The 25755-nt window shown below is 39.7% G+C and overlaps 2 protein-coding genes across 8 annotated transcripts in view; both read right to left on the reverse strand.

Annotated features, from left to right (window-relative positions):
- VSIG1 (V-set and immunoglobulin domain containing 1) overlaps window positions 1–1146 on the reverse strand; it is a 151413-nt gene extending 150267 nt beyond the window's left edge. The window contains exon 1 of one of the 2 annotated variants that reach the window (XM_021932514.2): window positions 1058–1146. The gene's annotated coding sequence lies outside the window, so the exon portion shown is untranslated. Of the gene's footprint in view, window positions 1–1000 lie in introns of both variants that reach the window. The other variant, XM_021932513.2, reaches the window with a different exon arrangement.
- Window positions 1147–5386: 4240 nt separating this feature from the next.
- MID2 (midline 2) overlaps window positions 5387–25755 on the reverse strand; it is a 100596-nt gene continuing 80227 nt past the window's right edge. For 3 of the 6 annotated variants that reach the window (XM_021932510.2, XM_021932507.2, XM_021932508.2), the window contains exons 6-10: window positions 20865–20992; window positions 19239–19472; window positions 12495–12656; window positions 10696–10903; window positions 5387–10327 (exon numbers count right to left, since the gene is read on the reverse strand). In XM_021932510.2, coding sequence (XP_021788202.1) covers window positions 9925–10327; window positions 10696–10903; window positions 12495–12656; window positions 19239–19472; window positions 20865–20992 — 1135 coding nt within the window. In that variant the 3' untranslated portion in view covers window positions 5387–9924. Of the gene's footprint in view, window positions 10650–10695; window positions 10904–12494; window positions 12657–19238; window positions 19473–20864; window positions 20993–25755 lie in introns of all 6 variants that reach the window. The other 3 variants (XM_021932512.2, XM_021932509.2, XM_021932511.2) reach the window with 3 other exon arrangements.

A 25755-nucleotide genomic window follows, 5' to 3' on the forward strand; every position in this document is an offset into this window, starting at 1 on the left:
GAAGGCCTCGAGGCACCCTTCCGCAGTCTTACTCTGGGCAGTGATCCCATTTTACACTCCCCACTCTGCTGGCACCATGTCCAACAGGGGCAGCAAACCTAGCCTCAAAGCCACACCAACCCAAGGACAGCGGCTGTTCCATTTCTTCTCTCATAGAATCAAAAGACACAATGGCGGATATCAACGTAATCTATTTGGGTCTCTCCCCGTTTAAAACCATAATCTAGGATCTACAGATGACCATCAGTGGGTTCACGAACCCTCTGTGCTTACATGCAAATCATGGGCATTTTTTTAAAAGAGGTGGTCAATTGGTCAATCGTTTTCTTTATTTTCAAACGGTGCCATGTGCATCCTACCGCCCACCTCAAGAAAAACAAACAGGTTAAGAATCCTAACTTAAAGCTCTGTCAGCAAGAGCTTCTAGGCCATTTTTACTCTCAGATACGCATGCATCTGGCTCCTGCCGTCCGTCGACCTTCCTTCCTGCTCTCCCCTCCCCACCACGCACGCAACCACCAAGCACGCGCCCCAAACGCACGCACCCGCCATGCACGCATCCCCACGTACGGACGCCCACGCACGCACGCACTCCACGCGCACGCATATATATTATTAATAAATCTATATCCCCTCACGTACACCTCCACATGCACACGCACGCACATCCCCCAAGGGCTTCTCCATGTCACCAGTCGCACACTCCCACGTCCGCATCTGTGTAAATCACATCTTCGCATCTCCCCCACACATCTCCACACGCACACAAGCATTCCCGCACGCGCGCGCCTCCCCACGTACGCACCTCTCTACACCCTTTCATACACACTCATGCCTTCTCACTACACGTACCAGCCCACTTGCACGCGCTTGCACTCTCCACATGCACCGCTCGGAGCTTTTCCCCCTCTCTCCTCCCAATGGCTGGCTTCTGGAGCCGACCTTTCCACGCCCCCAAGCTTCGCGGCAGCTAGGTCCCTCCCTAGCGCGCTGAGCTCACCGCGCCGGAGCCGGTCGCAGCCACACAGGCCCGTCCGACTGGGCCACAGCTTCCCACCTCACATCCCAGGAGACACCAGGCGGGGCGTGGCACCTCCCACGCGCGGCTCGAGGGAACTCCCAGGATTTCCCGTCCTTCCGAATTCGGGGGGGGTCAGGGGACTGCGGGGAGGCGTTTCTCATCCTCGCTGGGGAAAGCGCTCACCCGATGCCCAAAGTCAGTTTGCTCTTCCTCTACCTCCTGCGGGGGGGAAGGGATTCCACGAGAAAGCCAAGGTCTCTGGGGCGGAGAAGGGGAAATGACTCAGAGAGGAGGCGGCCCAGAGGGAGGGGCTAGTCTGGAAAGGGAGGGCAATGGAGTGCCGGAGGGAAAGGGGAGAAAAAAAGAGGATGGGAAAATCGCGTCGGAGGCAGTTTTGGGGGTGTCTAGCAAAGACCTGGAAGGCCTTCTCGGTTAACCCTGACTTCAAGAGCTGCTGCACTGGGTCATTTATTTCCTCAGTGCTGGGCCTTAAACTTTACCTGATACCCAAAACAGCCATGGCTAAGACCCTTGGCTAGCAGCTCACCAGGCATATAGGAATCTGCAGGTCTGGGCATGGGCGCAGAGATTGATTAACTCTTCATGTTCGAGGGAGTCAATAATAGTCTTAACCTTATAGGATTGCTGGGAGGATTGAGTGAATCACTGCAGCTCAAGTGCTTGGCATAGTGCCAGGCACACTGTAGGCAACCAATGATAGCGCCTATGATTCAAAAAGTCTTCATTCCTTGATACTCTGTCTTCCCTCTAGATTATGAGTCTCATGAGGACAGGGATTATGTATCTTATTCATCACCGAACTCCAGCACCTGCCTCAAAGAGACTATCAATAAAATATTTGTTGAATGAGTGAATAAATGAATAGCGGAATGATAACTTGGAGTGGTGACTATACCAGGACTCTCTCTTCTGCCTTTTAAGGGATGTATTTGTGGCAGTTTGGTTTGGGAAGATCATAATTGGAGAAGGTGGCACACAGGATCCCTGTTAGTTGCTATATCAAGTGACCTCCTCTGGCCTTGGGAAGTAGAATATCTTTGGCAATTCCCTGCGTGTACACATTGAAGACTCTCAGATGGCTGACCTGAAATTTGAAACAGAGACACCACTAGCTAAAACAGTATTTGCATTTTGTACAGTTATCAAGCAGGATTGGGGAGAGGGCTGAAGCAGAAAGCTCAAAAGTAATGGTGGCAGAGTATTGGCAAGGGAGGTTCAAGTGAAGTGAAGTGTGTAAGGGGAAGGATAGTCACCCCAAAAGGGATTCTGATGATGGTCCTAAAGTAACAGTAATGTCATCCACTTCTCTGTCCCAGTCCCGATGATCTGCCCTCATGTCCCAATATTCTTGAGGTAGGTATGCACATCAGGCTCCTGTCACTACATTCACTAAATTTGCATTTACGGTAATTCATACTGTTAGGGCTAGAAGGGACCTTAGAAATTACCCGTACTCTTTAATTCCTAGTTGAAAAACTAAGAGCCAGAGATAGCAAAGGACCCAGGCCTTGGAATTCTCTGGCCTTGGTACTGAATCTTTCAGAGATTGAATTTATTTTATATCCTAATTATGCATTTAATCTCTGCCCCATCCCCGTCCCCACCCCCAACTCCCAAAATACTGAGAAAAATGAAAGGACGTGAATGGAAGGTCAGCAGAAGGGAAGAAGAGAAGAGGTACTTCAAAAGACCCTGACTTTGCTTCCTTTTGCTTTCCCCTGAGGAAGTTACCTGGCCCTTCAACTAGTCTCTGTATGAGAATGGCTCTACCCTAGCACCCTAGCCACTTGGCAATATCTACAATGATCCCTCGAGAAAAGGCTTGAAACACGCTAATCTGAGTCTTGGCAGAATGCCTGTGATCCTTCCAGAGCACAAGGGACGGGAGGCCTGAGAGGAGCTGCTTCAAGATAATTTCCCACTTGCCTCCTTATCTCCCTTGGCAAGCTTCATGAGACAGATTTTCATAGCCTGCCCCCTCTCAGGTATGTCTGATGAGGTACAAGACTTCCTGACCCACTTCCCTCAGAATAGAGCTACAGACTATAAAGCCACTTAAATGCAGTCTATAATTGGCTTCTTAGCAGTGAGGTATCCCACAAGTAATTTGGAAGTCTTCTGGTCCCTTGTGTTTCAGTGTCATCCTTTTTGTTGTTTGGGACAAGGACCATTTGGAGCTGGAAACTTTGACTGTGTTTCATTTCACTGTGTAAATAATAAACTGTTTGAATCTAAAAGTGATTCCTTGTATCTTTACCTACTAAATCAGTCAGGCCTTGGACTTGGACTTGCCATATGTGCTTGACAGCTGCTTACTGTGAATTTCACATTTTTGGGTCATCTCATGACCCTCTCTTATCACTGAGGGAGTTAAGTCAAACAAAGAGGTGTTGATCATAGTAGCTTTTTCGTATCACTATACATCAAAGGGAAAATCAGCCCAAATTCAATTTCCTGGGACTTTTAATCTGCCTGGAAGAGTAGCAGATCCTCTTTGTATACTGTGTGCAAGGCCAGCCCTTGTGCTCTAGAAGGATCACAGGCATTGTGCTAAGTGAGACTCAGTTGTCATCTATATCCCCTTTGAAAGAGTCCTCTTGGTCCAAAATATTTCCCCTGGCAGGGGCTTAGTCTGCCAAGGCATTGTCGGCTGACCCTGCTAAACTGGAAAGTCTGAAGCTTGCCCTCTCCAACTTGTCAGTCCCAAGTCAGACAACAAAAACATTTTCCCTGGAAGGTTCTTGTTAAGATTTCTTGTTTTCTGAGAAACAATACCTTGTTTTCTGGGTGAATTTTGCCCACATTCCTCCATTCGCACATTATTGGTGGCTAATTTATTAATTCTTCTAATTGTTTCCTTTGAAGGAACCTGGCCTTAAAGAATAATGGAAAGAAGCAGTCATGGGAATCCTGGACCAGGAATATGTGCTTGAGAGGGATTATACACGTGGTGCTGGTGAGTTCACCCAACTTCACAGTGTATGAGGTGGCCTACTTGTCGTTCTGCTTATCAGATTCTAATTCTATTCAACCAGCATTTACTAAGCACATACTATGTACAAGTCTCCATGCTAGATCTTGGTAAGAGCTTCCACTTGCACTCCAGTGTCTCTAGCAAATGCTCCCTCTGTCAACTACCACTATTAACTCATTGAGTTCATAGATGTAAAACTATCTGAGAAGCAGTATTGAATTGGGTACTCCATTGTAAATGTTGGGAATATTTTTCATCTTAATATCCCACCACAGAAGTGAGAAGAGTACTAGGAACAGAACTAGTGGTTAATAACTGCTCTTGAATGACCCGACAAGATCAGTCGCAATTGTAATTTTTGTGTTGTGCCCAACAGTATAGGAAAACCAGCTTGATCTTCCATTCCTGGAAATTCACGGTGGAGGAAAGTCATTCTCATTAGCTGTCATGCTATATACATTTCTAATAACCTTGTAACAACCTATTTGGTCTCTGTTACTCCTAACCATCGTAACTGAGACCTCCTCCCTCCGAACTACAGGCTCAGATTCTCTGAAACTCTGGGACCAATTCTATTCTCAGATAGCGAAGCATAAAGAATCCCGTATCTGCCCGGTTCTGGCACATTAAATGGAGATGGCCTTTCCAAACATCATCACACACACAAAAATATTAAAATCTTAGCTATGGGTAATAGCCTTATATTTGGTATTTGCCTAGGTTGCTCTTCAATTAAACCATTAAACACACAATGTTCCAAATTCTTTTCTCCTTTATATTTTACTCCTCTTACCTTTGGGCTGTAGTTCTTATAGGCCCCTGGTCTGATGACCTGTTTCAAGTCACTTCTCTAGCTGCCACCCTTGACTGCCCTGCTTCATTCACTTCATATTGCATGATCCCTTTTAGTCTTAGTGCCACTACAAATCTGATTAAGATATGCCCAATTCCAGCCCTGAGGGACTTCTTAGCTTCCTCCCAGTCTCCTCCTGCGGGCCAGTTGTTTTAACAGTAAGTCAGCTCACTTGCTTCTGGTGCTACCCTAATTTTAATCAATGGGTTCCAGCACTGGGATTTTATTTGTTCTTTGATTCTCACCTTCTGCTCCAATCTCTAAAACTGAATGTGTCATGTTTCCTTGAACCCTATAGCTTCATTTCTTTGGTCTTCTTGACCACATCATGCTCCTGAAATCAAAGTCTTCTTGATTGAATTTTGAGCTCCAGATCCCCTGGGTCCTTTCTGTCCAGATCACTACCTATTATATGATCCTTGGTTTCCCCTAGTCACTTACTGAATTCCAGAAGAATTCATGGCTATCTTCCTTTTAGTCCTCCCCCAATTAAACTCCAGCGAGAGACAACCAAGAATTCATGAATACATATATATTTATTTAATTCATAATATAGCATTTCGGATGGACTGGGATATTGTAGAGAGGGATGAGGCTGTGTAATCCACAGATGCTCATATTTCTGTCACTAGCAGAGACACTGTTGGTCCAGAGCTCCCAATACAAACAGTCGTGGGGTAAAGCATTTGATAAAAAATAGTCCAGCAATAGTCTAATAAATAGTCTAGCCAATAACAACAACACAGCGTATGTCTGAAGCTGGCAGACTACACCATAAAAGGCAGTTTGCCTGACCTGATGGCAATCAGTTTGGCCAACCTGTAATACACAGCCAAATACAGCCATTGGTTCCAAGGCTGCAGTTGGCTTCAGGAGATGGAAATAACTGTAGGAGTGGTTCTTACCTACCTGCCTGACATTCTCCATTCCTTAGAGGAAGGGGTATCAAATATTTGAGTTTATTCAAAAGTCTATCCATGGATTGCTCCATCTTGGTAGTCATATATAAATATGTAAACCATGGAAGCTTAGAAAATTCACCTAGTGTGTTTTAGCCAAAAAGAACGGATAAGTGATTTTGCTGCAATCTGAATTTCACTGCATCCAAAGATACACATTGAACTGTATAATAAAAACACATCCAGATGCAGTTACTCTTAATTACAAGTAGCCAGAACCTCAATGTGGCATTAAAATTTCTTTCACACTCTCAAAACAGGTTTTACTTTATTTTTGATTATTTTTGTGCTTTCTTCAGTAAGACAATATAAAAAGTGGAAACAAGCATAAATTGCAGACATAAAATAATCTTCTGGTAGAAACGGTTGTGGAGAACAGGTTGAGTACAGCAACAGCAACAAAAGCTTATGGAGTCATCTTCTTTGAAAATGTTAACTACAGGTCCTATTCTCTTTGTCCAGCTGGGTTTAGCTAGAGGTAGCCAATTACTTCTCTTAAGGTCCATGGCAGTGCCAGGATTCTATAAAAGTCAAGTTAACTGAAGTAAATATCTGGGGCCCATCACACACCCACTGAGTACTTTGCCACCATGTTGTATCTTAGAAGTCATTTTTCACTGTTTGGCTCAGAAATTGGGACTTCAGAGTTAAACTTCATTGCTTACTCCAAACCCAGTTTAATTCTCCACTTTTCTAAGTAGGCTTAGCTCTGAGTGATTTTTGGCTATAACCAAAATGTAAATCCACCTTCAAAGAACAAAGTTTGACAAGATTGAAATGTTACTGAAAAGAATGGTGCCATATGCTCCAAAGACATTTCCCCAAGATAACTGCCAAAGAGTTTTTGAGGAGGACAATGATCATTTATTCTGTAGGAGCCTTGATACTTCTGCAAAATAGAATTAATACAGCTCAAATGGAGTAGTAGCCAAGCTTTTCTGGCCAGGAAGTAACAAACATCACTATGAACATGAGAGTACAAGAGGGAAACTTTCATAATTCAGTTTTTCATTGGTACATTAATTCAATAAACATTAGGCAAGCTAATGTTCCAGGCACTGTGCCAGGTATTAAAAATATAACAACAACAAAAGACACAGTCCTTCGCCTCAAGGTGTTCAGTCTAGTAGGGAAGATGATTATACATTAAAATTTTCTGTGCATCAAAATTATGAGGAGCTTGTCAAAAATGTAAATTCCTGCCTATGTTCTCAGATATTCTGGTTAAGTCAGGAGTGGGAATCCAAAATCAATTGTTTTGACAAACACTAAAGGTGATTCTAACATAGGTGGTGTGAGGACCATGCTTTGAAAAACACTGCTATACAATGTGATTATTGCTGAGAGAGGGGATGCTTGGGGTGTCATGGGATCTCCAAAGAGGGACACATCATCCAGTCTAGGGAATAGAGAGTTAGTCTGGTTGAGAGAGATAGAAGTGAGGAAAGGTAGTCCAAGATAGAGTCAAAAGTAGGGTGGGGAAATTAGAGCTTTGTCCCAGGGCACTAAAATATAAAAGACACCACAATAAGTGAACAGCTTTGGAGAGCAAAGGACAAGGCAAAAGAAATTGTTCTACTGGGATGGAGGTTGCATTTTCTGTACTTACAGCATTTTCACACTATTCCTTTAATTTAAGAAAAATTTCTCTTGTTTACTCTGGGCATTAAAATTGTTAATCATGTTTCTGCTGCAGGCCCAGAGAATAACTTGTGTAAATAGTTAAACTTGGCTAGCTTAATCAATGTGAGGGGGAAGTGGCAAAAGATGAAGCTGTATAAACAAACAGGGACATGAAAAGCCAAACTCTAAGGAGTTGGGACCTTCTACCGGGTACTAAGGGAGCCAGTGAAAAGTTTTATGAAGGGGAAAAAAATCATTTTTTTGTTTAAGAATTTGGGGATAGGCCCTAGGGAAGAGACAAAGGTGATTGAGAAATGAAGGACACACATTTTAAAGCACTGCTACACTGTATTGGAGCTGGGGGTAGGGAAAGAGATTAATATTGATGGCACACTTAAGAAATGTCAAGTGCTGAGCTAGACAGTTTACATATGCTATCTTTTTTAACCTTAGAAACAGCCTTGTGAAGTAGACATTATTTTACAGAGGAGGAAACAGAGGCTCAGAGAAGTGAGGTACTTGTCCTAGGTCACAACACTAATAAATGATAGAAAAACTAGGATCATTTGAATCCAAAGGTTATGAGCTTTCCACTACAGCAAGCTATTTACCAGCACTGATGAATTTTACTGAGGTTGCTCATTTCCTGATTAGCAGTAAGTACATATGGTCTTTAAAACCAAAAAAGATGACCTTGCTAGATTTATATTTTTGAGCCTTCCTTGTGTGTCTGCATCAGTCTTGCTTTCCACATTAAGTGAACAAACAATACATAACTGTTATTGGGGAGGATTATATACTTTGTTTCTTCCACAGAATAGTAAGCCATTGGCAGCAGGTAGAGCATTTTATTAGTATGTGCACTCCCATGGCAGTAGTTTGGTACTTGGCATCTAATAGTTTATTGAATGAATTAATAAATAAGCATCCACCAAACTAGGGGAAAGGAAGAGGGGAGTTTTGACATTTCAAGTCTCCAATCTGGGGAAGTTGTTACAGCTACCACTTTGTAATTTTACAGCAGTAATATTTTCACAAATACCAGGAGAACACTTCTGAAGCCATCTTAGCTCCTGGAAAGGAGAAAGCTCTGGTTCTCTGACGTCCCCAATCCCTTCAATGGAAATTTTTAAAAAATCATAGACCACAAGGCTCCATTTCCTTCAACTATACTGGTCAGGACTGGGATGAGGTTTATGTCTGCATTTGCGTGGAGTGATTGGCTAAGACAATGAATACTGCAACCAAGATTGCAAAAGGAATGCTTATTTATCCCATTTAAGAAAACAAACTGTTTTCAGACATTCTTAAGTACTTCAGAAGTGTTTTATCTGAAAATGCAAGTACATTTATATGTGAATAGTTGGTGCATCAATAATACGCCATTTTTACTGATTAAGTAAAGTAGGTTCCTAAAGAGCCTTCACGCTGCAACTTTTTAAAAGCCTAATTCTCATAACTGTATGTACTTGGGAGTGGTAACTGTTTTTTAAATAGTCTATGACAGAATTTTTAACAATTCGGATGGCCATCCTCAAGTAGGTAGCATCACTTCTACCTGGATCAATTTTCTATCCAGCAACAGCATCTCTTGTGCAATCTTGTCTGCAAATCTCTCCTAATCCAATAGAGTTCTTCCCATTATCTATGTCATGGTTGCATGTGTATGTATGCGTGACAAGAGGGAGGAGGGCAATGATGGATAGAGGGAGGAAAGAAATGTTGATTGATTTTGATGTTTCCTTTAGGGGACAAAAATGGATGGCGTAACTTATTTTCCCTTGCAGTATATTTCTCACTCAAAGGAGCAAATTAAAAAGTTTTTTGTTCTAGTTTGAGTTGGTGTTTGGAAAAAAAAAAAAGTTTTTTTGTATATATAATATATAAAGTGAATATACATATACATACATATGCAAGTGAATATATATAAAGTACATATATATGTTCACTTTACATATTACATATACACATTCATGGTTTCCTAACAAAACCTTGATGATAGGTTTTCATCAAAAGTAAAATATAATATGTGATAATTTGACATCGTTCAAAATTCTACATGGCCAAACTGGCCAGTACTAGAAAGGCTGACCACCCCCCTCTTCTGGCTGGCTAGCCCCTTATTCAGGGCATCTTTCCACATTATTTAACTAGAATTATCCTAATTGCTTCCAATATAATTTATATTCCTAAATCACTGGGAATTTTTAATTCTCCAGTGACAACAGAGGCATTTTCTAAATTTTTCTCCAATGGCTTGAACGCAGACTACTCAGATAATTTGTTCTGAGAAACTCAATATATTAATTCAAATACAAGCTTTAATGCACAAAAATTAAATCTGCAGTATCTAGTTATTTTGGATGCTTCAAACAAACTTTATTTTGTATCTCATATATTGAACGCTAACTTAGGTGTAGGAGGGAAGAACTGCTGAACTAGAGAGCCGGTGAATTATATGCTCTCCTGAAACTTAATGACAGGTTTTCATCCCAGAAACATAAGGGGATTCTTGAGGCCTGCAGTTGCATTCCTGCCGCTCAGGGTAATCAATAAAATCTGGGGCAGGCAAGCCAGACAAGATCATTAGGGATTTGTTCCAGATTGTAAATGTTGGACAAACTGGAAGAATGAAGGTCACATCAAAAGTATGAAGATGGAGAGAGTTAGCTGGGTCATAGAAAGACAGCATATTGTTGTCATAATCCAGGAGGACACCCAGACGCTTCAACTGTGGGGGCACATCCACCAGCATTTCCTTGTTGTTATGTCTCACCACGAAGTTACTATTGCAGCGAGAGAAGACCCATGAGGAGGCATTCTTGCCAATCCATTCATTCTTTGGAGCTGATTTGTAGGCAATGCCAACTGCATACCTGTGAGACAGTGGAGAGGAGACAGAAATAAACATTTATGAATGATCTGAGTTGTGTTAGACACCATATATGATATATAACAAATAGGATACATGTTTATTCCTTAAGTAGTTTACACTTAGATGCATAATGCTGATATCACTAGAGCTTTAAAAAGTTAGCAATTAGAACAATGTGGCAATTTCTATCTCCTAGCCCAGTATATTTTCCATTATTTTATTAAAAATCTGGCAAATTTTTCTAGAGTGGTTTTCATCACATACCTTTTAACCTTGACTTATTGGTATTATGGTTGTGCTATAGAATTGAATCTCCTAGGAACCTAATGACAGAGGACAGAAGGGAAAAGGAAAATGGGATCCACTTACCATGTTGAGGAACCCATGACCACCTCCCAATAGTGGCAGCCACTGTCAATGAATATATTTCCTGCTGCCCCATAGCACCCTGTGCCACTAAACCTCTCTGGGGTATGGCTCTTCTTTAGAGAGCTTTCATCCTTCTCCATCTGCAATCCATCATTGGAGATCTTCAACTTCTTGTGAGTCATTTTGGGATCCAATTTAAAGGGTTGGCCTGAAAAACAAAGTAGAAAAAAAAAAAAAAAAGAAAAAGCACAGTGAGTATCTTAAAATTCTACCTTTTCCACCAGCATCATCACTGGCAGGGTATGCTTGATATCATGATCACTCTTGGTCCAGTGCAAGTTGGCTGCTGTTTAAATTTTATTAAGAAAAGAGGCCAGAAGCCAGAGTTTTCAATAAAGTAAGAATAAAGGTCAATCTCCCAAAAAACGACCTTCATAAAGGCATTTATTTTCCCACTGTGGGAAAAAATGTGGATCTCTCCTAAAAGCAATTTGTGGGAAGTCATATTCCAAGCAAAAAGGAGCTAATAAGCTGTCCCCTGCATCATATATTATCAAAGTAAAAGGGAGTGCTCAAAGTTTCATGTTGCCAAATATGTTTTGTACTTTGCTTAATTTCAGTGGGTTGTTTGGGATTTGGGTAGATTTTAAGGGAAATAGTGTTATGATGTCTGAGGTGAGGGGAATTGATGAGGTAATTGCTGCTTGATGGCACAACCAGAAAACCCTGAGAACTCAGCAACTGGACAATTTTTTTTGCCCTATTACAATTGAGATGTAAATAACATATAATTAGGCAATTTTGTTAGAGTGACTGTTGCATCATCAATGATCAGAGAAAACATTTATTGTGTAGGATCATTCACAACAGAGAATTCTTTACAACAATATGACAAAAACATTGTTACTGAGGGACCAGTTGCTGGGTATGGCAAGAGATTTATTATACAGAATGCTTCTGTGACAGACACTGTTGGCTAACACATTACCCTTCCTCAACTTATTCTCTCTTACTCGCTTTCACTATAGAGGCCAGAAAAGCTAAATACTCAATCTCCCAGCCTCCCTTGCTGCTAGGGGCAGCTAAGAACATGGAAGCAGATGAAAGCAGAAGTCAGACAGAGCAGGGGAAACTTTTAGGAAAGTTTTGGTTTTCCAGATAAAAGGGATTATGTGTACCAACTCTTTCCTCTTTCCTTTCTTGAGAAGAAATATGACATCTGAAAGCTGCAGTGGCCATCTTGCAGCCATGTGGCTAGAAGCCAATGCACACAGGGAGAAAGAGCCTGCATCTTTTATGACATCGCAGAGCAGCTGCACTAGCTCTGAACTGCCTACCTTCAAACTTCTTCCTATGTGCATGTGTGAGAGAGAAAATATATATCATTCATTTAAGCAATTAGCAAACGCTGTTTGTTAAGCTATGTTAGTTGCACTTTTTGTTATTTGCTGTCAAAAGCATTCTTAACAGATATGGCTTCTCTGTAGTAGGATTTTGCTAGATTATCACAAATAATGCTCTTTTATGCAATTGTCCCCCAAATATAAGGGGTGGATTGCAGAGAAAAATCTTCACTAACATCCTCCCAAGCTACCAGTCTTTTTGTGCATATCTCTGGGTCCACAAATCTTCCATGGGCACCAACACACTCCTTGCCCAAAGTACAAACTACAACAGTATAGCTCCTCTACCCAGTTCCACTGCTCCCCATGCACTGCTGTGGGTGCCTGCTCAGGCTGTGTACTCCCCTGGCGTGGAGAAGAAAATTGATCTTTCCTTTTGAAATTACCACAACGTACTGTTTGTTTTTAGTCGGGTAGGTTCACTGTTCCGGCTACCGGCTTGGTTTATGGCTTTAACGATGAAGATGTAGCGAGTCCCGCTCTGGAGTCCATGCACTGTGTAATGGTTCTGTTTAATGTTGGGCACAATCATCCAGCTGTCTACTGAATTATACAGGCCTGTAAAATGGGGAAAGACAAGGACATTAGCCAGCAGGTAAGAGAGACAGAATGAAAAACACACTGAAAATTCATCAAAAGCCACCCCCTCAAAAGTGAATTCATTTTGTTTTCTTTTGAGTCTTAGAAGATGTAATGAGATGAACCAGGGCTTATGATTCCACTATTTCATTACTGCCACAGAACTAGGCTTAGGCCAGGCTCCTTGCTTCTGGCAATTGAATGCAACCACTAGCAGAAGTTAGGTTATTTCAATTTTTATTTTTTGCCAGATAACACAGGAATGGCTACTATACAGAGTCACAGAATCATCACTCTTATTGAGTCTCTGGATATTTACTCCAAACATCCACTCCTCTGACAGCTGAGTCTGGTCTTATATGGATGGAGCAATCCTGTGCGGAGCACGGAAACATGGAAACTCAGCCAAAGGGACACCTAGATACTGAATGTCCCTTATTTCACAAGTGGGAAACTAGGATTGAGAGAAGCAAAGTGACTTGCCCAAGGCCACAGATAGTCGGCGTTGGTGCTGAGAGTAGAACCCTGGTATTTTTTAAATGGTAGCCCAGTGTTCTCTCTACTACATCACAGTTCATGGGGCAAACAAAAATGTTCTTTTGTCTCTGCAAGGTAGTGAGGCTCTCAGGGCTTACAATTCCACTCTCCTACTCCATCCTCACCCTTACTTCCCAAACTAGCTGGTCTCCACAGCACCATAGGGAAGCCAAAGAGATGACATGATAACCAAAGCAAGATATCATCTCCCCATTCTTTCTTACACAACACATTCTGTTGTGTGATTCCCATGTTCATTTTGGGTTGAGTGGTCCAAGAGCACATTGTTATCTGTAATCTTCCTCCCTTCCAAGTAAGGAAAGGGATCAGAGAACTAGGCTTCTGCTTTTGATGGATTTTAGACTGCAAATATTAACTTAAACAGGGGAAATGTACATAATTAAAACATATATCTGGCAAGCTTTCGATAAAAGAAAAACCAACATTCTAGTCTGCAGATTATCTAGACTTCTCGCTACTGTTACCTGCTTTTCAGTTAGTTTACCAGTTTTTAGCCATAGTTCTACTAGAGGGTAGAAAGGGAAGGGCAAGGAAAATAAGCAGTGAATTCAGTCATTTCTATGCAACTCCAGTACAAGATTTAGTGAGGCTGAAAATTGAAAATAATAAGTCATGAGTGTTTTGCAAGAGATCTGATCAAAGGTTTATAATTAATCTGAGGGGAAGTTGAAAAGTCTAAATTAAAACTAGTAAAAGAAACATAATGGAGGGCAAACAGATATGCTGGAGAAAGATGAAGAAGAATTGGTGGAGGTGCCCAGTGATTCTCATTAAAAGACAATATGGATTAAAAGGGTAGGAGCAATGTTTGAGGCCTTGCCTATGTTACCAATACACAGTATGAATCATAAGCTGCACATAAGATTTTAATACAAAGAGGAAAATATATAATCTCCAGATATACACTCAACAATACAAGGACAAACTTCACAATGAAGTACTATGCAGTTGTGAAAAAAGAATGAGGAAAAGATCTCTATGAACTGATATAGACTGATTTCAATGAAATTTTGTCAATTGAAAAAAGCAAATTCCAAAAGTATATATGTATATGTAGTATATATGCAGTACACTACTTTTTTGAGAGAAAGAAAAATAAGAAAACATGCATATATTTGCTTGGATTTACAAAGCAACAACAATAAAAACAGGAAAGATAAATAAAAAATTCATGAAGTTGATTATCCACAAGGGGTAGGGGGTGGAGGAACAGGATTAAAAAGATATGGGAGGAAATGACATTTCTCTGAATGTACCTTTTTGTATAGTATCCTCTTTGGGAAACACATTGTTTTACAAATTCAAAAAAATAAAATTAAATCAATACAGATGGGAAAAGTGGGGACTAAAACTGAAGGCAAACTGAAACAAACCCAACTGCATTTCAGATGAACAGCATAATTACACCAACATGGTGGGGGTGGGAGGAAAACCTCAAACAAATCCTGAAGTATTGTTAGCCAGTTTGTTTTTGTAGTGGCATGGACAAAGCAATTCAGAAACTATTTTAGATGTATTATGGGATTGAGCAAATGAGTACATGTGTTGATGTTGGGAGCCAGGGTTCATACTGTGGAAGAAGGAACATGCAAACACAGAATGGAGAAAGGCAGGAAAGAACCTGTGGGGATGGACTGGAATTTAAGGTATTGATGTAAACTCATGACTCCTAAAATATACATATGTTTATGTGCACATAAATAAAGTATGTATGCATGTATATTATATGTGGGTGCACATGCTTACATATATGGATGTTTGTGTGTATATCTAGCATATCTAGCACTCAAGCCTTGGTCTCTAATATTGTCCCACTAAAAGAAACCAGGGTTCCTTGGAAAAAAATGACTGATTTCAAGGCTGGGACAGAATAACGTCAAAATGAGCCTAGAACATTTTGTTATGCCAGAAAGTAAGGAAGTGCTCAAGAAAATGATGGGGGAATATTATAAGGACCCAGAAATCACCTTGAAAGGCTCCCAATGGGTAAATCTTGACAATTTGAACACCAACACAAGTAAGGGCAGTAAATAATTATTAACAATCGAAAAAAAGAGAATTCATCAGCCCATACTGATATATAAACAAATGGGAGGAAATGGGGAGTGGGGCTCTTGCTTATAGTAGAATGCCAAGCGCCAACTTGAAAATGTGGGAGGGAATACTCAACTGGAAAATAATCATTTTGCAATCATCATATTAATGATTGATTCAGGCAAGTATCGTCAACTGATAATAAAACAAGGGTAGGGGTGGGGATGAGATGGTTTGATGAAGAAGCAGGGTATTTTTATGGTTTTAAAATATACCACACAGATTACTTATTAGGGGCAAAAGAAAAAGTAGTAACTACAGTGAATAAGTCAGACAATATCTTGACTAGGTGATCAAAATTAGCATCATCAGTGAAGGGCAAGTGGACATCATGTGTCTAAGAAAGAACTGTACTGCTGAATATAATCATGAGAAAACTTCAGAAAAAATCAAAATAAGGAACAGTACAATGAAGTATAATAAAGACATAAAAGAACATTTTTTTAAAAATGTCAGTGTTGTTCAAGACAAAGAAAGGCTGAAGAAATGTTCCAGATTAAAGGAGATATGACAAAAGAGATATGACAATTAAATGTAATACCTGACTCTAAACTATCAAGGACAATATTGGGTTCTTTATATGTCATAAAGAATATTATTTGGTCAAATGTCAAAACTTGGAATATAAATGGTGGTTTAGATAAAAGTATTGCATCAAGGTTAAATTTCTTCAAGTTGGTAACTATACTGTGGTTATGTAAGAGAATTTTCTTATTCTTAGGAAATATACACTGAAGAATTCAGAGGTGAAAGACCATGATGCATGCAGTTTGCTCTAAAATGGTTCCAAAAAAACAGGGAATGTTAGCAAATGCTAAAGGAAGTTGGACAAATATTAACAGTAGGTGAATTTGGGTAAGGCATATACAGGTGTTCTTTGTGCTAGTCTCGCAAGTTTTCTGTGATTTTGAAATCATTTCTAAATTTAAAAAGGTAAATATATGATCCTCTAGGTATTACTGAGATTTAGTAAGATGGGACTTATGACTGAATTATGTCAGTGGGAGTATACCTTTTGTTCAAAAGGAGAAAATTACAATATGGAAATCCCTGAACCTGAGTGTAAATGTGTGGTAGAGAGTATTTGCACGAGAATGAAAAGGAAGAAAAACAGAAGTTATGTCTTTCTGGTAGTATGTTACAGTCTGCCTGGCTAGACAGAGTTTATGGCTAATGCTTTTGTAATGCAAAACACAAAATTCAAACAGAGGAAAGATAATACAGTAATCAGAAGACAAACACACTCACATATTTGTTGGAATTCTCATTCACCTCACAACATAATCTGAAACATTATTGGTTGTGATCATTTCAAATCTTAGAAGAGGTGGGAAGAAAGTTAAAAATCAAGAAATAAAGTTGAAAGAAAAGGTGAAGGGGGAATAATCCTCACCAACAAGAATAAAATTTCTGGATAAAGAAAATGCACAAAAACGTCTAAGGAAAGTAGCTCTCAGAATGGAGGTTCAGTCAACTGTGGCAGGCCAGACTGGCGGGTAGGATTGGGATCCTGAATCTTCAAAAATACTTATTCCTAGTAAAATCGTTTCCCATTGCCATCAGAATTTTGCTTCAGGCCTCTGCCCTTGTCCTCGTTCTAACACACTTTTCTATCAATAACTAGAGGAAGAAATAGAAGGCACGCTGTGAGGGTAAGCAAGTATATTTCAAAGTAGAATCTGTATCCCAAAGGATTTTAGCATGCTGAAATGAAGTCGCAGAACTAACCAGATAAAATGTACTAGGGATAAATTCAAGGCTTTGTATTTTTGTTTTAGACATTCAATTGTATAAGAACAGGATTTGGAATACATAGAAAATTCAGTTGATCATATGCTCAGTAAACAGTCAGTAGTCAAAGTGGCTGCTGAGAAAAAGGTAGAGGGCAAAGGGGCATCAGTTAATGTACAAGAGAAATAATCCAGCTATCCTCTGCAGTGGTCAGATCACTTTTGGAGTACTACATTCACTTCGTTGACAGAACATTTTATAAAGCACAGTGATAAACAGGAGTGTGTTCTTAAAAATGATACTAGGGTAGCAAAAGATCTGAAACTATGCCATATGAGGAGCAATTGAAAGAAAGGAAGATGCCTAGCCTGGAAAAGAGAAAATTTAGAAGGACATAGGAACTAACGAAAATTATTTGAGGAACTGCTATGTGAAAGATGGATTAGGTTTGTTAGTAAGGCACAAAAGATCAGAACTAGGACTAACTGGTTGTTGTGGTTTACTTCAAGGAGCATTAAACTTGAAGTCTGACAGGCTCAAGCTGCAACCTTGACTCCAACATTTCATAGCTCTGTGACTTTGGGCAATCACTCAACTTGAGCCCCAGTTTCTTCATCTATAAAGTAGAGTTAATAACATTTCATAAGCTAAGTAAGCACCCATAAGGACTAAATGAGATAATGTATGTGGGAGCATTTGTAAATGGCAAAGCATAATACACATGTAAATTATTATTGTCGTTATTATTTACTTAAAGGAAGAGTTAAGCCTCTTATAAGGAAGCACTGGCCATCATTTATAGCTGTACAACAATCAAATGGGTTGTTTTGTTAGAAGTGAGCTACCCACCACTGGAAATATTCAAGCAGAGACAGGATGATTATCTACTGAGTATCTGGCAGGAGGGAAGAAGATTAGACTAGATGACCTCTAAGGTCCATTCCAATTCTAAGATGCTACGATCCTATCACTGTTGAGAATTACCCTTTAAGCTTTTCTTTACAAAGGACTATATAACCTTGAAAACAGAGGTGACAACCTCTAGATCTTTGTCACTTCTCAGACTTCTTCTTAATTCCTGGGAGATGACTACTTTCCCCATATCAGGAAAAAGAAGCACAGTTGTTGGCATTAAGACTTTCCAGAGAAGGAGAGACAAGTAAATCAGTGGGGCATTAGAGTTTGTGACTTCACAATCTGAAGAAACACCCAGGAACATAGCTATATGGGCCAAGTGGTTTAGGTTGGAGTTGCATGAGGCAAATGGTTTTTAGAGTTTGATCCCCAAATGTCGTCTCATCTCCCCACCCCACCTTGTTACAAAACAGAATTCTGCCCCAGATTTGTCACAAAACAGGAAAAGGAGCCTAATAGAAGGGGTTAGTTGGAAAAACTACTCTCATGCTGGCCTGTGAAGTCAAACACAAAAGCGGGAACAAAAAGGTAAAAGAAAATACTAATTTGCCACTATGGAGATGCTATTTTAGGTTGGGAATCTGTTCCAGTCTTGAATCCAGCTTTAATTTTGCTTTTGTTTCCATTTCCACCCCGCGTCCCCTCCAACTGCCCCCACACCCAGGGCATTGAGGGGAACTTTCAGCTCATCCCCTCTTGACTGGCATGAGTGAAGTTCCTACTCTGCTTTGTCTTGCTCCAATTCACCAGAAAGTGAAACCATAACATGTGAGCTAAACAACAGCTTTGTTAACCTTTTTCATTTTGTGGCCCACTGACATGTTTTCATATTTAGCATAATTCTTAGTGGAAAGGAAGAAGTAAAGGGAAGAGTGACAGAGGCAGGAGGCTTGTCACCATGTTAACTGACAGAGGTATGTTTGGTAAAGGAAATGTCTTTGAACATAATGTATTTTACCATGATAATGAAGTAGAAGAAGAGTCAAGGAGAGAGATGTTCATACACACAGAACCAGCAATGATGGCGGCAAGGAACAAGTACCAACCAAGCTGTACTCTCCTTGGGAAAGTGGAGTGACATGGATTAATTGAGGAAAGGCTAAGGGTTCCATAAATGAATGAGAATGGCCCCAGTAACTGCCCAGCAAGGAAATATACAACTTGCTTGTTACCCATCAGTAAGGTCTTTGCAATGCTCTGGGGAGCTTACACTGTCTATGAAACACTATACTAAACAACCTAACATGTCTTACAAACACTTGCCTCGTGGCGCCCCGGCCAATCTTGAGCAGCTTACTGCTTCCTTACATTTCCTTATCTCTGGCCACAGGCCCCAACTACACCATGACTTACTGATGAAGTTAGCCTGGCCAGTGAATATGGTGTACTGAAGCTCATAGGAGCTGATGCTGAACTCATCATCCGAGATCCAGTGGACTGTAATGGTGTCATGGGAGGCAGTACAGAGTTCTTCTCGGATAGATGGTGGGTTTGGGGCTGTAAGGAAAGGTGGAAAAGAAAGTAAGGAAAGCATACTCTCTCTTCTGGAATTTTACAATTGTTACTCTTCCTGCCTAACCCAACATCTCTTGAAGAGAAGATTTTCTTAATAGAGAATCTTTAAATTGCATGAACCATGCAACCTGAAGCAAAATGCTAGGACCTCAAGCTCCCTAAAACCACTTTTCTACAACATAATATAAGCCTAAACTTTTCTACAACAAAAATATAAGCCTAAATTTTTGTGATGATTGCCCCAGCTGTCTAGTCTGCCTGCATAAACACTTATGTAGACATTAAAGTGATTATATGGTTTTCTTAACATATGGTCTTCAACTTAATTTTTTTATTTCAAAATGAGTATATATATATATTTAAATGGATTTTTGCTCTTGTTGCCCAGGCTGGAATACAGTGGCACGATCTCGACTCACTGCAACCTCCGCCTCCTGGGTTCAAGTGATTCTCCTGCATCAGCCTCCCAAGTAGCTGGGATTACAGGTGCCCACCACCATGCCTGGCTAATTTTTGTATTTTTAGTAGAGACAGGGTTTCGCCATGTTGGCCAGGCTGGTCTCGAACTCCTGACTTCAGGTGATCCACCCACCTCGGCCTCCCAAAGTGCTAGGATTACAGGCGTGAGCCACCGTGCCCAGCCCCATTACATATTTTTAGCTGTATAGTCAAGTGCAAAATGATGAGTTCCCTCATCTACAAAATAGGGGTGATAATTAACTTATAGATTTGTTGTAAGGATTAAAGATATAAAATTAATATACAGTGTCTAGAATAAAGTAGATGTTCAATAAGGGGCAGGTATTTAATGTAGTAACAAAACAGCTGCAAAAATAGTTTGTGTATATTTTTTTCATGAAATGATCATTAAACAATCCTGAAAGTAGCCAGCATTTTCAACAGGCTAGTTGTGTCCCTCATTTTCTAAAATTGTCTGAGAGCCAGATATTTCTTACATTTTTCTTCCTGACCTACTAACTCCTAATTTTCCTTAAAACCATTTTGGTAGTACTTGTACCCACATAAGGCATTCTCTAACATTCCCTAATTGTCACCTGAGTTCTACTTTCATAACAAGCAACAATACATTACTGTTAGATTCATAAGGACAAATCTATCAGCAAATTTCTTGTGTTTTACTCTTAAGTATAGCTGGTATACCCATTTTGATCCTAGAAATAGTTAACAAATCATAAATCATCTTTTTTTCTGTTACATGAACTAAAATATATTCTGTCTGAAAAGATACATGCATCATTTTAAAGATTATAAAATATGTAAATTATAAATATTGTCTTTTTCAAATTATTTTTAAGTAAAAGCATACCAGAAGAAAAAAAATTAAATGGGAAGGAAAGCACAGTATTTTCACACCTGTTAAATAATCTAACCCCTCTAGCAGTTTCTTTTCTCTGGAAAAATCTAAAGCAAAGTTTTCAAAGGCATCATTAAAATTGATGTCTGGAATCAGAACTTGAGAAGATGCAGTTGCCATAGCGACCCTGAAAAAGAGAAAAGTACATCAATATACATCAAAATAGGTTGCAACCTTCACCCAGTTTTTGATTTCTGATTTAACAAGGTGAAAATAAATGACTTGTAAGGCTTGATTTATTTAGTGAAAATATCATATCTGTGCCTTTCCAATGGGAACCATTTAAATTTTAATCATCAGGAACCAATTAAGAGTTATACCATATTTATTCACATATGTTCACCCCTCAAACACACTCCCCCATCCGGTCTTAATTCTGAGAAGTAAATACAGAATTTTTTCCCCTCTGCATCATTTTCCATCTGGCAGGCAGCATCAAAACTAGACCTTTAAAGACTTGGTAAAAACAGTTCGAGATTTTTCTTTTTTGTTTATGCTAGTCAGCAAGTCAGCATGCTAGGTTAACACCTTCCCTAAATATATCATTTATGTGATTTTTTTTTTTTTTTTTGAGATGGAGTCTTGCTGTGTCACCCAGGTTGCAGTGCAGTGGCACCATCTCAGCTCACTGCAATCTCTGCCTCTCCGACCCCCTTCCAGATTCAAGCAATTCTCATATCTCAGCCTCCCTAGCTGGCGCCCACCACCACGTCCAGCTAATTTTTGTATTTTTAGTAGAGACGGGATTTTGCCATGTTGGCCAGGCTGGTCTCAAACTCCTGACCTCAAGTGATCCACCCATTTTGGCCTCCCAAAGTGCTGGAATTACAGGCATGAGCCACTGCACCTGACCTATGTGATCTTTTATAGCATTTATATTTCACTTTATTATCCTCCGATTGTATAGTGCTATGATAGTGTTATCTTCCCAACTAATTCTAAGAGTCTCAAGAGCAGGGTTCATATTTTGTACCTCTTAATATCTTCCATGGCCCTAACACAGCATTTGACACATAGTGAAAAAATAACTGTTGAATGAACAATTGAATGACTAACAACAAAATAACTGCTAACATTTATCGAGTGCTTAGTATATACAATGCTCTCTACATTCACTTTACACACATTATCTAATTTACTCTTTACCATAACCCTATGTAGTAGATGTTATTTCAATTTTGCAAATGAGAAAATTGACACATTGAAATGCTAAGTAATTTGTCCAAGATCACACAACCAGTAAGAGTCAGAAATGTAATTGAGCCCATGTCCATCTGATTCTAAATTCTATACCCTTCACCATTTAGAGTGTTCTTCAAAAAATTGAGGTATACTTCAGCACTTCTTAGCCATCACTACACATCAGGATTATCTGGAGGAGCTTTTGCCAAAATATACATGTTTTAGTCCTGTGTAAGATCTTCTAAATCAGAGCCAATGAAGATCCTTGAACATGTAAAGGATGGTGAGGAAAGAAAAATTCATTTGGCAACAATATGTAGGTTAGAGGAGAGAGAAAAGGCATTGAATGTAGGAAGACCAGAGAGGAAACTTTTACGGTGAGCTAGTTGTAAGGGAATGAGAAACTGAAAAATACATATCCTCATGTACATATACCCTGCTGTACATCTACCAACAACATCTCTTATTGTTTCTGAAAATAGAGATGTTTCAGGGATAAGCTACAGGCAAAATGAAAGACTAGCTCAGTACAATCATAAGGTCTCACGTGAATAGCCAAGATTTGGTGAGCAAGGAGACAACTTCTTTAGGATAACAGTTAATCTAGAAAATTAGCTCAGGGAATTTCTTTCTGGCCTCTCCAATCTTCTTTATTTCTTCCATCCATCTATCCAATACTTATTAAGCACAACTAGTGTGCCAGGCACTGTACTGGGCACTGGAGATACACAAAGGGAACAAGTTTTGTTGTGGTTCTTGCCCTCAAGAGCTCACACATCATGAAGGAGAAAGACATTACATGGGCAATAGAAGTGCTGCTACAAAGGGAATAGAGCGTACACAGGAGTTATCTGAAGAGACTTGGGAGCTAAGGGAAATCTCCCCTGAGGAAGTCGATTTTAACTAATGACCTACCTAACGAGTAAGAGTTAACTAAGCAAAGACTATGTGGATGTGTGTGTGTTCTCTCTCGTTTGAAGCCTGGAGAATGAGACAAAATCATGCAGGACTTTGTAGGCCATGTTACAAACGTTGGATTTTATCCTAAGAATGATGGGAGTCACTAAGCATTTTAGGTGAGGAAGTAATATGCGGAAATTCATGTTTCAGGAATAGTACTATGGTTTCAGTGGAGGGATTGGAAAAGGTTAAAATTGGAAGCAAAGAGACCAGATTTTTAAGTGTCTTGGAATAAGCATACATGTAAACAAATAAAACAAAAAGGGTTAATTCACAAAGCATCAAAGAAAACAAAGTCAAAGCAAACAAATGGCAAATAAATATATTTAAAAAGTCCAACTATATGAGAAATCAAAGAAATGTAAATTAACATGAGATAAAGTTTAAATTACAAACAAATGACAGCATAGGACCTTTTATGCCTATATTCAATAATGCCTACATATTTGTATTAGGATTGAAATTGATACATATTTTGAAGGCCAAATTAGCATTAAATTTCAAAATAGCTTAAAATATAAACCTTCTTTGACACCACAGTTCTATTTCATAAAAATATTATTATGGAAATAATTGAGATGTATGCAAAGATACAACTACAAGGGCACTCAACACACCGTATGTAGCCTAATTGTCTAACAGTGGAGACTGAGTTAAGTAATGTACTATATATCAAAAGATAAAATAACATGAGGCAATTGGAAATCAGATTTTATAATAATATCCAATGATACAGAGAAAAGTTTGTGATACATTGTTTCAAATGTAGAGTATAATGCAGTATATATAGCATGATATCATGTTTGTGAAGTATATCTAAATAGAAATATTGGAATACTATATTCCTAAATGTTAACAGTAGATGAAAGGTTCAGAATGGGTTAAAAGTGACCTGGTGTGGGGGGCGGTGTGTGTGTGTGTGTGTTTATGTGTGTGTGTGTGTTTATGTGTGTGTGTGTTTATGTGTGTGTGTGTGTGTGTGTATCTGACTGTGTTTTTTTTTATTTAAGCAAAACACAAAGTAAGCTATATTGTTGCAGTCTCTTAAGGCCTTGGTCTCTATTACAAATAATATAAGGCATCATTTGTAAGGGGAAAGACATACCTCTCCCAGCTAAAATTTCATTTTAACTGAAGTCATGGTACCTTAACACAATACAGGGCATAAAGGTGGGGGAAAATTTCAGACCCTGTGGGAGACCAGTATTGAAGTTGGGAAGATGATTCTCAAGTCATATTACATAGATAGTCATCTATTCCACCTACACCTCAGGTTATACCTGAGCCTATGAAAATAAGATTCAGATAAAGAGTTGGGAATCATAGCCATCTAAATGGTAATTGAAGCCCTAGGAACCAATGAGTTTGCAACAAGGAGAACGTGTAATGAGAGAAGAGAATAACCTAAGACAGAATCACAAAGAACAATAGCATTAAAGGAATAGACCAAGGAAACATTGCTCACAAAGGCAAAACAAAACAAAAACAGCTAGGTAGGAAGAAAACTAGGAGTGTTCATGGAAGCTAAGGGCAGAGAAATTTCAAGTAAAAATGATCAGGAGGACAAATGCTACTGAGACATCAGGTAAGATGAAACAAAGGGGTGTCTATTTTTTTTTTTTTTTTGAGACAGAGTCTCGCTTAGTCGCCCAGGCTGGAGTGCAGTGGCACAGTCTCAGCTCACTGCAAGCTCCGCCTCCCGGGTTCCCGCCATTCTCCTGCCTCAGCCTCCCGAGTAGCTGGGACTACAGGCGCCCGCCGCCTCGCCCGGCTAATTTTTTTTTTGCATTTTTAGTAGAGACGGGGTTTCACCGTGTTAGCCAGGATGGTCTCGATCTCCTGACCTCGTGATCCACCCGCCTCGGCCTCCCAAAGTGCTGGGATTACAGGCGTGAGCCACCGCGCCCGGCCAGGGGTGTCTATTATATTTAGCAACAAGGTATTCATTTGATGACCTTGAAAAGAATACTTTCAATGGTGTGGTAGTGGGACAAAACATTTCAGAGGGTTGGAGAGTAGAGATTATTAAATATAGTGGTTTGAATATATGTTTTATTTTTGCTTTCATGAAATCTCACTGAAATAACAGTCAAAGAATGAAATGTCATAAACCTACAAAGACAAAGAGAATGGAAAAGAGATGCCAACAAGTAAAAGATTGTCAACAAATGTTTGGAAGCTAGAAAGCAATGAATGTGTGGTAACCAACAACAGACCAGAGAAAGCTAGATCAGGAAGCCAACAACATCAAGTTGATTTAGTGCCACAGAAAGTTGAAAGTTTTCATAAGGAACAACTAGATCCACAGATTCAGGCACACTAAACCAATAACTACCCTTCCTTCATTCTGGAAGGATATGTGAAGTTTACTTTCTGCTGAGCTTTGACATTATACTAAAAGCAGTCTTAAAACTCTCAGCTCCTTTTCCCTCCTTGGCTCCCAGAATGCTGGCAGCCAGGCTTATACCTTCCACACTGCTGCCCCTCCAATCAAAAGCAGGAGATTGGAGGATTCCATCCAAGGGAATCTGACCCAAGAGAAAAGACCTACGGAACTGACACTTTGGAGTCCTCAATAAAAAGCCAGCATTCTGCCTTATAATCCTATAGCAAAGTTCACCAAGCCATAAATTATTCCCATCCACTCAGAGTTTCCAGTCATCTTTCAGTGCTTAAATTCAAACACACAACCAGTAGTTTGCCAGATATTTAGGAAAAGACAGCAATTTAAACTAACAGAGAAAAGGA

Source organism: Papio anubis, chromosome X, assembly GCF_008728515.1.
Source record: "Papio anubis isolate 15944 chromosome X, Panubis1.0, whole genome shotgun sequence".
NCBI lineage: Eukaryota > Metazoa > Chordata > Mammalia > Primates > Cercopithecidae > Papio > Papio anubis.